Genomic DNA, 12,771 nt, shown 5'->3' on the forward strand with positions numbered 1-12,771 from the left:
TCTTTTTTAAAACTTTTTTTTACTCTTCGGGACCTCTGACTTAATATCGCCATGATATTAAGTCGGAGGGTGCACAGAAAAGCAGTTTTTACTGCTTTTCTGTGCACTTTCCTGGTGCCGGCAGAAACTAGCGCCTACCTTTGGGTCGGTGCTAATTTCTTAAAGTAAAATGTGCGACTTGGCTGCACATTTTACTTTCTGTATCCCACGTGCATACCTAATAGGGTCATCAACATGCATTTGCATGTTGAAGGCGCTATTAGGTGCCGCGGGTTGGACGCGCGTTTTCCTCCCCTTACTGAATAAGGGGTAAGGGAAAACGCGCGTCCAAGGGCAGGTTAACTGAGCGCTCCGTCGGAGCGCACTGTACTGTATCAGCCTGTGAGATTGTAAGTCCTCTGAGGATAGGGAAATATCTATAGTACCTGAATGTAATCCACTTTGAAGTGCTGAAAAGTGCAAAGCAGAATACAATCACTGAGAGAGGACATTAAGTAAAACTACTTCAATAACATAGAACTATGGAAACTATTATAGAACAAAGAAATCAGAAAAAAAAAAACCGAAAAGAAGCAGGGCTACAAGGTTAAAAGTTTGCATGAGACGTGGACATTGTTTAAATATACCACCTTGGAAGCCCAAATAATGTTTTCCATGCATTTAAAAAGGTTGGAGGAAGACCAAACAACTGTCGGCGTGGTTTAATGGTGAGGTGATGAGAGGCAATTAAAGCCAAAAGGGCATCATTCAAAAAGGGAAATCAGATCCAAATGAAGAAAAAAGGCAAGAGAAAAAGCACTGGCAAGTTAGATATAAAACAGTAGTAGACAGGTCAAAAGAGAATTTGGAAAGAAGCTTGCTCCATAGGTAAAAACTAATTTAAAACATTTATGTACATTTGAAGCTAAAAGTCTGAGAATGAGTCAACTGGGCCAACTAGATGACCAACAAGTAAAAGGGATGATCAGGGAGGACAACAAAACAGCAGAAAAACTGAATGATTCCTTTGCTTTGAGCTTTACTGAGGAGGAAATTGATAACAGACCCATGCCAGAAACAGTCATTGAAGTTAATGATTCTGAGCAACTAAAACAAATCTTTGTGATAATGTAGGATATAACAGATCAAACTGACAAACTAATCAGTAACAAATCACCAGGATTGGATGGCATCCACCACAGAGTTCTAAAAGAAAACAAATATGAAATTGTAAACCTGTTACTAGTAGTCTGTAACCTATCATTTAAAACAGACATAATACCTGAAGACTGGAGAGTAGCCAACGTGACGCAGATTTTGTTCCAAGAGCTCCAGAAGGGATCTGAGAAACTATAGACTATCCATTCTTAAAAACAAAATCATTGGCCACATAGATAAACATGGCTTAATGGGGAACAGTCAACCTAGTTTTAGCAAGAGGGTATATTGCTTTATCTCAAAAAAAAAAAAAAGATAATTGCGATGGAGAAGGTACAGAGAAGGGCTACCAAAATGATAAAGGGAATGGAACAGCTCCCCTATGAGGAAAGACTAAAGAGGTTAGGGCTGTTCAGCTTGGAGAAGAGACGGCTGAGGGGGGATATGATAGAGGTGTTTAAAATCATGAGAGGTCTAGAACGGGTAGATGTGAATCGGTTATTTACTCTTTCGGATAATAGAAAGACTAGGGGGCACTCCATGAAGTTAGCATGGGGCACATTTAAAACTAATCGGAGAAAGTTCTTTTTTACTCAACGCACAATTAAACTCTGGAATTTGTTGCCAGAGGATGTGGTTAGTGCAGTTAGTAAGGCTGTGTTTAAAAAAGGATTGGATAAGTTCTTGGAGGAGAAGTCCATTACCTGCTATTAAGTTCACTTAGAGAATAGCCACTGCCATTAGCAATGGTAACATGGAAGAGACTTAGTTTTTGGGTACTTGCCAGTTTCTTATGGCCTGGATTGGCCACTGTTGGAAACAGGATGCTGGGCTTGATGGACCCTTGGTCTGACCCAGTATGGCATCTTCTTATGTTCTTATGTACATCAGTAAGGCAGAGACTTTTTACGCAATACACTGCAGAGCTGAGCTGGCTCACCCGTTTTGCACTATACTATTGCCAAAGCTAAACTACACCAGCAGAACTCCGCACTGGTATGTCTGATCACTTAAGGATCAGACAATGAAATACAATAAGGTGACCTAAATCAAAGGATAGATTATTTCTTTGCAACCTCCTGAAGAATTGGATGAGAAGAGAAACTCAGCACGGGTAAACAAATCCAACAGTAAAACACTACAGTAATGACAGACTCCAACTCATCTGTTAACCGTTACATAATATTGACTGGTAATAGCAAAAGCTAATATCTTTGGTCAGTTATCTTTACTTAAGGAGCTGATCAAACTGAGAATAAGAAAATACATCAGTCATTTAGAAGTCTGCAAAACACAACTAAGGCCAGATGATTGGAACAACTGTGTCATTTCTATAACATACACTGATAGATGCTAAACCAGCATGAACTAGACAGATCCAAAACCTTTCCAGTCTACCATACATACAAACTACTATCATTGAGGCATCTGGGTAAGATCAAAGCTTTCTCCTGACTTACATGTTTCACTGCTTATATTATTATTTCCGAACACTGATATCAGTGCATGACAATGCCAAGATGCCACAGCAATATTACAGAGACTCTCCTTGAAAGCTCAACATGCTCATGGCTTGCTCAGGTAACCAAGATAGCACCAAGGCTGTCCTCTAAACTTACAGTGACAAAATGTTATCAGTACAATTTCAGTGTTGTACATCTTTATAACTTCTATCACCAGCACTACTAATAGGGTGCAGCACACACAATCCATACAGCATCTCATCTTTCCCCTCCTGAATCTCTCCCTTTGAGTCCTTCCAGCCTGTCTCTTATCCCCAGACTGCATAAAACAGGAAGAACATGCAGTGAGCACTGGATGTGACTCATTCTGAGCACTGGAAGCAGCAGCATTTGAGGAGCTCAGGTAGCCACATGCGGCAGCCAACCTAACTCTCTGAACTGGCTGCTCAGACCACACCATCTTCTCCCTTGTACATAGAGGGAATTGGTCCATGGTGATGAGTTCAAGCGTCTCTCAGCTCCCTCTCTCCTTTTTGTTCTAAGATTTGGAAGAGAGACTGTTAGGGCGTTCACCGACTCCCTAGTTCTTCTTTTGACCGTGCAAATCTTTCTCCAGGTTCACATTGCCTGCCTCATGGAGGGTGATATGTCACGCAATTTTTGTTAGTGTAGGGAGGGGCCTTGGGCTTGAAAAAGTTGGGAAACACTGGTATGGAGCAGAACTCAGGACATATGCACAGCAAGCCTGGCCGATAGGTGTCACATCACTGAGCGATAGCAGAGACCATTCCCCCCTCAGTCCTTCCATTTCCTGGGGCCGAGAGCTTTGCCTCTGCAGCATGGCAGACGGAAGATCAAACTCAGGTTCTCCACACAGCAGCTGCAGCACTGTCACTGGACTGCCAGATCAGCCCAGGAGGTGCACGACTTAAGTATCGCAATTTACTGCACATGTTGGAAACAAACCAAACACACCTAGATGGATGGCACCAACTGGGATACCAATTTCAGAAGGAGCAATGCTTTATTCCAGAATGGAAGCACGTTGGTCCAATCTCACCCCTTCACTGCCTTCCCAGCTCTCACCCAAACAAACCTTTTCTAAAAGTCTGAACATATATCCCTGCAGGGAGCATAAGCCAACATAAAACTGTCATTCAAAATGTACCCATTCTACAATTTCAATGAGAGAAACGTTCTGCATTATGACAGAGGCCATTTTTTATTAAAATGTTCTGAAATGTTCCATATAGCAAGCTGTGAGAGCCTATGCAGTATGCATCTCTATAACGTGCCTGATTTTTTGATAAACTTTATATGTATTTCTGCCACCAAACTGAGAAATCTAAAGTTGCTATAATCTGCATAAAAGGGCATCTGTAATCCATCAATGAATCTATGCAGACAACTGTGTTACAACATGTCAAATAACAAGTCTCTCTCTCTCATCAAGGAACATGCATCAATCTCCTTCGGTGCTACCCCACAGATCCTCTCTCTCTCCTACTTATTGCCTTGAAAATGTTCCATTTCATCCCATCACTCACCCATCCATCCAATTAAATATATATATATATATATATATATATATATATATATATTCATGCCCCACATCTGTTTACAGCTCAAAGCTCTTCACATTTCCCACTCCTGATTGTTGTTTAAAGGATCACCTTTTCCTTCTGTATCCATTTCCTCTCCAAGCACACTCATCTTAATAGAGAAGTTAAGAACAAAAGCACTGCTAAAAACATATTACAAATCTCTGGAATTTTCTTGCAATTATATTTTGGATGATTGATAATGTATGGTGAGTTTCATACCGACTAGATTCCTAAATCCTCCTACAAGCAATAACATGCCACAGCCACCAGGTGCTGGATACTAAAGATGTGTATCGTACCGGCAATCGTTTCTGGTTTCGTAGAACTGCAGGAAATGAAACAGTTTGGTTTTTTTTCAGCTGTCCCGATCCGAAAAAAAACAAAAACAAACCACCCCGATCCTTCAGATTTAATTATTTACAATCCCCCACCCTCCCAACCCCCCCAAAAAACTATCCTAAAGTCCCTGGTGGTCCAGCAGGGGTCCCGGGAGCGATATCCCCCTCTCGGGCCGTCGGCTGCCACTAATCAGAATGGCGCCAATGGCCCTTTGCCCTTACCATGTGACAAGGGCTATCATTGCCACTGACCAGACCATGTCACATGGTAGGAGCAATGGATGGCACTGATAGCCCCTGTCACATGGTAAAGGCAGAGGGCCATTGGCGCCATTTTGATTAGTGGCAGCCGACGGCCCGAAGGGGGACATCGCTCCCGGGACCCCCGCTGACCATCAGGGACTTTAGGCAAGTTGGGGGGGGGGGGGGGATTGTAAATAATTAGATCTGAAGGGTTGGGGTGGAAATTTCGTGGGGTTTTCCTATCATTTTCAAGGACCGCTGATACATGACAAATTAGGAAATATCGTACGATATTTTAATTCGTCAAAAAACCGATGCACATCCCTACTGGATGTAGTGGGCTTAGACTCATTCCAGAAGTGAAGGAAAATGAGAAAGGAAGGAGCAAGCAGTGCTCAGGGTAAGGGCCAGAAAGAGTAATCAAACCTGGGCTGTTGGTATTTCTATTACAGAAGTAAAGAGGCTGCTAAACCTACTAGAGAAAAGTTGGTACATGCTGTGCACAACACACAAAAAAATTGTTCACAAAGCCGCAAGCACCGAAACGCTACTAATTTCACTCATGGACTACCTACTCTCTGGTATTGATAAAGGCCAAGCATATTTTCTAATCCTCCTTGACTTCTCGGCGGCCTTTGACACCGTCAACCACGCCCTTCTTCTAAAACAGCTGGCAAACATTGGTTTAACAGGTGCCACACTAAACTGGTTCAAAACATTTCTAGAAAACAGAGGATACAGAGTCAAAATTCATAATAAAGAATCCCAATACCACCCTTCTAATAGAGGAGTGCCGCAAGGATCATCACTTTCACCCACCCTTTTCAATGTCTACCTGCTACCACTCTGCCAACTACTTACAAAATTAAGCCTGAAACATTTCCTTTTTGCAGACGACGTACAGATCGTAATCCCTATAAAAGAATCAATCTCAAAAACAATGGAATACTGGGACAGTTGCCTATTAGAAATTAAACTTCTCCTCAACAGTCTAAACCTTGTACTCAATGCTTCGAAAACAGAATTCCTGCTCATATCACCGGAAAACAATAACACACTTCCTAAACCACCCACACTCCTTCAAACAACCCACGTAAGAGACTTAGGAGCCATCCTAGACAATCGTCTCAACCTCAAAACATTCATTAACCTAACCACCAAAGATTGCTTCTACAAATTACATATCCTGAAAAGAATAAAACCGCTGTTTCACACTCAGGACTTCAGAACAATCTTGCAAGCAATAATCTTTTCCAAACTAGATTATTGCAACTCATTACTATTAGGCCTCCCAGCTTCTTACACCAAACCTTTACAAATGGTTCAGAACTCTGCAGCCAGAGTCCTTACAAATTCCAGGAAAATTGACCACATTTCACCTATTCTCAAAAACCTCCATTGGCTTCCGATCCACTATAGAATCATGTACAAAACCATTAACATCATATACAAAACTATCAACCAACACACGCAACTTGACCTACAAATACCACTTAAAAAATTCACCTCCGCCAGGCCTATCAGGGAACACTACAAAGAGTCACTCCAAATTCCAAAGGCCAAAACCTACCAACATAAATCCTTGAGTCTCAGAGCCTTCTCATCAGCAGGTCCAGCTCTCTGGAACTCGATCCCACCTGATTTGAGACAAGAGCCATGCTCTTTAACATTTAGGAAAAGACTAAAAACTTGGCTTTTCAAAAAAGCATTTCCAAGCCTTGAATAAAACCTCCTCTCACTAGCACTAACTCGTATGCAATAATGGAATGTAAACACGAATCAACCAACCTCAAACCCTCTCTCACTAATTCCTGCTGAATATTTATCATACTATTACCATTCACAACTGTCATATTTATTCATTTGATTACCTATGTACCGTTTCATAGTCTTATTTTTTCACTTGCTATTCTAATGTATCAATAAGCTGAAATGTAAATATTGTGCTGTTCAATTTCTCCCCTTCCATCCCAAGTTTATTTTCCTTGTTTTTTGTAACTTTCCCTCTCCCTTTTTCTGATTCACTGTATTTAAAGTTCAAGGTTCTTATTGAAAATATTGTTTTTTTACGTTACGTTATGCTTTACACTCCTTGTTATTTGTAAACCAGGTTGATGTGATGCCTATCATGAAACTCGGTATAACAAAAACAATAAATAAATAAATAAATAAATAAATATTACTTTCAGATCTTACCAAATTGTACAAGACAAAAGAAATCAAGATTAAATCACATTAGAAAACATTGGTTACCTGTTGATCATCAGGAGTCCATATTCCACAGGTGATCTGACTCTCCAAGTTTATTTCTGATGACCAGTGCCTCTGTCCACTCACTGACCCAACAAGCACAAATCCATCCCTGTACGAGATGAGGGCTTGCGTGCCGTCATGGCTCCATGTAAAGTCGCTCACCTTGAAACACCAAAAAAAAATGAAGACCTTATTTATGGAATAACACTGTGCTGCATGGGTTGGCCTTCAAAGAAACACAGGAATATGGTAAGAACTCAAGCTAACGTTTCAGCCTTCCAGTGATGCCTTTTCCTTTCAGCTGTGTGGGTTTAGTGCCATTTCGCCAACACACAAACGACATGCACCAATAAGACACATGGTTTGAAATCCTGACTGAACAATATAAATTTCTTGTGAATACCTCATGACCTCTGATAGAAAGAAAAATAATTACAAAGCATGCTGGACCGTGGTACCAACCAAGTGTCAATGTGTATGTGCAGTTCGATTGTTCCATGGTCATTTTTACCATAAGATGCACAAATGCCTGAAGTGAAGGCTGATTCAACTTTCATTATATGAAGAGTTTAGGCAGTATCTGCACACACACACACACACACACACACACCCCCACACCCAAATCTCATTAGTCTGTTATAAACACATTATAGAAAAACTGTGTACAAATATGTGAGGTTCAGCACTTGTACAGCCAAATTAGTAGAAGATTTAATATGTTCCAATACTCATGCAGCAAAAATTACACTGTAACTAATCACAAAGCTCAGTGCTGCAGTTCTAAACTTTTTATCTACAGCCAAAACACGCCTTAATGTTAGCAAGTTTGCTTACTGTAAGAGCGTGAAAACATAAGTTGCCATACTGGGTCAGACAGAGGGTATCCCGTTTCCAATAGTGCACAATCTAGGATACAAGTTCTTGTGAAATACCCAAACATTAAACAGATCCCATGCTATTAATGCCAGTAATAAGCAGTGGCTGCTCCCTAAGTCAACTTGACTTAGGGAGCTGTTTATAGACTTTTCCTCCAGGAACTTGTCCAAATCTTTTTTAAACCCAGCTAAGCCAACTGCCTTAACCACATCCAGTGGCAATGAAAAGCCAGAGAATGAGGTAAAGGTACATCCTACTTTATGCAGATAACAGGACAAATTAGCCATTAAATGTGGGTGATGTCATCATGCAACACTGCACTGCTGCAATTCTGAGGAGATTTATATAGCTCCTCATTGTGCATCACCCTGCAATGTTGGGAGGGTGCAGACATCTGTCCACAGACAACACATTTTCTGATCATGCTCCAGCCTGAGACATCGCTAGCAGAGCTCATGGCTGTCAGATGTAATTTTTTAATCCAATTACTATTCCTTTCTTCTTCTGGACCAAAATGTTGAGGCGGCAGGGCCCTGAGAATTTTTTTTATGTAGCAATGAAAAGTGCTGTTGTGGGTTCTGCAGAGGCAGAGAAGCAACTACTAACTGAAAAAATGAGGAAAAAGATTACATTTAAGAAGTTGAAGTAACATGGGAAAGGAGAGACTGATTATACATCTGTACATCTGCTCAGACAAAACATGACTGAGGAGGCTTACAAGGCAATGCCCGAACAGGAATTCCCATACATCTTCAGTAGAGTTCAAAGCTCTACTACCTTGGAAAGACAAGTCCATTCAATGTCACATGAAAACACCAACATGGTAACGGTTAATTCAGCCTGCTTATCAACAGAAAAGCAGCGTGCAACTTCTAGGATGTACATTTAGACAATGCACAAGGGTAGGTAAAAGCCATGGGATCCATTACCACATATCACACTCATCTGCAGCAGTGGCAAAAGCGAACAGGAAACATCCATGGGATGAGACAGAGAATAAGGAACTCGGGAAAGTGTGTAAGGAGGAGGAGGAGAGGCTTAGAAAGTTATATAGCGGATTTATAAGAAGTCCATGCCACTGGTCGCAGGAATCTTTCCAAGTTAAAGATATTTCCTGTCAACTGAATCAAGCGAGCACTGGCCACGGCCTTTGCTTCGATTCTTTGCTACATTCAGCAATAGCTGCTCTAGTTTTACACCATAAAATTTTTTACACCATAAATTTTATGAAAACACTGGATATCACATACTTTTGTAAATGAAAATACAAATTAGTTTCTTCATATTTTGTAGATTGCTAGTGAACATTGGGTAAATAGGCAAAAAAGAGGGAGAAGTCAGTCCAGACTAGACAGAGGACAAATACAAAGACCATTATGGCAGGATCTCTCTAGCCCAAATCCTAGGATATTCTTCAGGGAGACAACGATTTTCCAAGAATGAGCATGCATATGATTAACAGGCTATTTTACTAATGCTTACATACAGACATTATCACCCTACAACAAAACCCTGTATTGTATATTTCTCTAATCTTATCAGTTTATTTCCCCTACCTTCATGTTTGTTCCTGTATCCACTGTAAACTGTGACAGTGGAATATTAATTTAAATCTGATTGTAATCCATTTTGAGACTAGCTCAGAAAAAGTGAAATATAAAAAGGTTTATAAATAAATCATTCATTCATTCTGGCTCACTGCTTGATTTGGCAACATGGATATGTTTGGAGGGCTTGGAATTACTATTGTTTCACAAGGAAAGAAAAAAAGCTAAAGATAGTGAAGAGCAGTGTATGAAAAACTAAGAATGTACAAAACTGTATATCCTCAAATAATCAGGATTCTAGGGGCATTAATCTACAGAATACAGTTGGCTGTAATTCTACTTTGGGAAATTCTAATTGAATTCTGTATACAGCTCCCTTCCACCTCCTTGCTTCCAACATCATTTAATTTTGTAACTGATTACTACATTATCATCAGGCAATTATAAGAGACAGCATCAACATGCAAATTGCTACATCCATCAACCCTACACAACGTTAGCCATCAACCCAAAGAAAGGACACCTTCCTCTCCAGTGAACATTCTTACTGTTCTCAGCTCCCCCACCATTCAGATGGAGTAATCAGAAGCTTTTTTTATTTTTTACTCTTAACTTGCATTTCGAATTTAACACAAGTGCAAAACTTGAAATCCAAGCTTTATCAAAATAAAAAATAAAAGCAAAAATAATCTCTCCAGAATCTACAATATGATACAAGTCCAATCAGGTTCCATGCATAATCCTTAAAAGAAATTAAAATGCAGAGAAAAGTATGTTTAAGAGGAAACAGCAGCACATATCTAACTTGTCAGTTAGCCATAAGCAGATATTACCAAATTATAGTCCCTAGAATATGAAAAGAAACAATCTGTGAAGATTCAACAAAATAAATTTCACATTATTAAATAAACAGTAAACATTTATATGGAAAACGTACTACAAACATTGCCAAATATGTCTATGATCATCAGCAGTTTTGGAAACATTTGGGAATAACCAAGCTTTTTGACCATAAATTAAAGCTGACCTATTGCAAAAAAAAAAAAAAAAACCCAACAAAACTTTCATAACCGAGTCCTTGTCCTGAGGGAAAACAAAGTGATAAGAAATGTCCTTCTGCTAGTTTCTTCTCCATCACTGGATTTTTCCAATATACCAGTGATGTTTTTTAAACTCTCGACAGTAAGTTTCCCTCTTCATGTGGGACCTCTTGAACAGAGCTCCTGCCCTTCCCACCCATCAGTAGGAAAAAGGCTTTTCTTATAGCTGGAAGGGCTTTGGACGAGACATGTAAAATCTCCAGGAGATAGGTCCTAAATATACCCGGAGTATTAGTAACAATTTTGGGAAAACTAACAGCACACATGTTCAAGTACCTGCCGTGATCTTCAAGTTTTTCAGTCTTACGAGGAATAACCAAATTGCCTTGTATCTGTTACGTTTTGTAAAGTGTGAACCCCTGGGCCGAGGTGAGATGTCTCCGCCTGCAGGGAGGAGCCCTGTGAGCCTCACCGTCAGTAGGCGCGGCCTCAGCCACGTCAGACACAGATACCTGGAGTATTGTGTTCAGTTCTGGAGACCGTATCTCCGAAGAGACAGAGACAAGATGGAGGCGGTCCAGAGAAGGGCCACCAAAAAGGTGGAAGGTCTTCATCAAATGACTTATGAGGAGAGATTGAAGAATCTAAATATGTACACCCTGGAGGAAAGGAGGAGCAGAGGTGATATGATACAGACTTTCAGATACTTGAAAGGTTTTAATGATCCAATGACAACGACAAACCTTTTCCATAGGAAAAAAATCAGCAGAACCAGGGGTCACGATTTGAAGCTCCAGGGAGGAAGATTCAGAACCAATGTCAGGAAGTATTTCTTCACGGAGAGGGTGGTGGATGCCTGGAATGCCCTTCCGAAGGAAGTGGTGAAGACCAGAACTGTGAAGGACTTCAAAGGGGCGTGGGATAAACACTGTGGATCCATAAAATCAAGAGGCCGTCAATAAAGAGTGGGTGGCTCGCCAGAATGACGGCTACTGCCTGGAGATAATACCCTTATTCAATAAACATACACATGGTTACTGTGACTCCAACATCACTCTAAGCTACAACAGCAAGAGGAAATGTGGAAAAAAGGATTCGCACTCACAAAGTGGGGAGTAGCTGGCTTGTTACGGCGGTTACTACCCCAAACCAAATAAGCCTGATACTTCACTTTCAATGCATATCCAGCATAGCTCTCTGCTTCAACGGTAGGGGAGAAGAAAAACTGATACTTCACGCATAGCTCTCTGCTTCAACGGCAGGGGAGAAGAAAAACTGATACTTCACGCATATCCAGCATAGCTCTCTGCTTCAACGGCAGGGGAGAAGAAAAACTGATACTTCACGCATATCCAGCATAGCTCTCTGCTTCAACGGCAGGGGAGAAGAAAAAAGGATTCGCACTCACAAAGCGGGGAGTAGCTGGCTTGTTACGGCGGTTACTACCCCAAACCAAATAAGCCTGATACTTCACTTTCAATGCATATCCTGCTTCAACCGCAGGGGAGAAGAAAAACTGATACTTCACGCATATCCAGCATAGCTCTCTGCTTCAACGGCAGGGGAGAAGAAAAACAACCAATAAGGGCTGAATAACACAGTCTGGGTAAAACAAATAAACATGGGTGTAGCTTGCTTATTGCGGCGGTTACTACCCCTACTACCCCTAACTAATCAAGCTTGATATTTCACTTGGTTGCAGCTCCATCACTGCTCTCTACATTCATGGTGGGGGTGGAAGAGAAATAGAACCAAAGAGCTAAGAGAAACAGATAAGTATGAGAAAAAAATGTGAAGCTTGCTGGGCAGACTGGATGGGCCGTTTGGTCTTCTTCTGCCGTCATTTCTATGTTTCTATATATGTTTCTATGTAAATAGAGTCTTTGAGGAAAGATGAAGGAAGACTAACTACTGAAGCTTGACTTTAGAGTAAAACCAACGTGATCTATATACAAGTCCGTTAACCATCTATGCTGAAGAGAAAAAGAACAGGGAGACTAAGTTTAGCACTGAGAAGCTTATGAATGTAGAGAGTTGTGGGCTCTTTTAGTAACACTGGGACCCTGTAATGAGAATGGTCAGTGCTGTTGTGAGTTTTACCGCCCTTTCTTGACAGCCCTTCTGAGACTGAGGAGCTGAGCCGCAAATAGACACTCGTGCTAGGTGTTCTCAAGCATGCAATAGTCCTTAAAAGCCAGGGTTGGTGAGACCCCTTTATGTCATTGTCCGGCATTGAAGAATTATAGAAATCAGAATGAACCAACTGTTGC

General features: G+C 40.9%; 1 protein-coding gene across 1 annotated transcript in view; it reads right to left on the reverse strand.

Moving 5' to 3' along the window:
* Positions 1-12,771, reverse strand: part of LOC115088412 (tubby-related protein 4-like) — a 281,728-nt gene that overhangs the window by 172,942 nt on the left and 96,015 nt on the right. Inside the window, exon 3 of the mRNA XM_029596655.1 lies at positions 7,039-7,200. Within this exon, the coding sequence (XP_029452515.1) occupies positions 7,039-7,200 (162 nt within the window). The remainder of the gene's footprint in view (positions 1-7,038; positions 7,201-12,771) is intronic.

Source organism: Rhinatrema bivittatum, chromosome 3 (genome assembly GCF_901001135.1).
Source record: "Rhinatrema bivittatum chromosome 3, aRhiBiv1.1, whole genome shotgun sequence".
Taxonomy (NCBI): Eukaryota; Metazoa; Chordata; class Amphibia; order Gymnophiona; family Rhinatrematidae; genus Rhinatrema; species Rhinatrema bivittatum.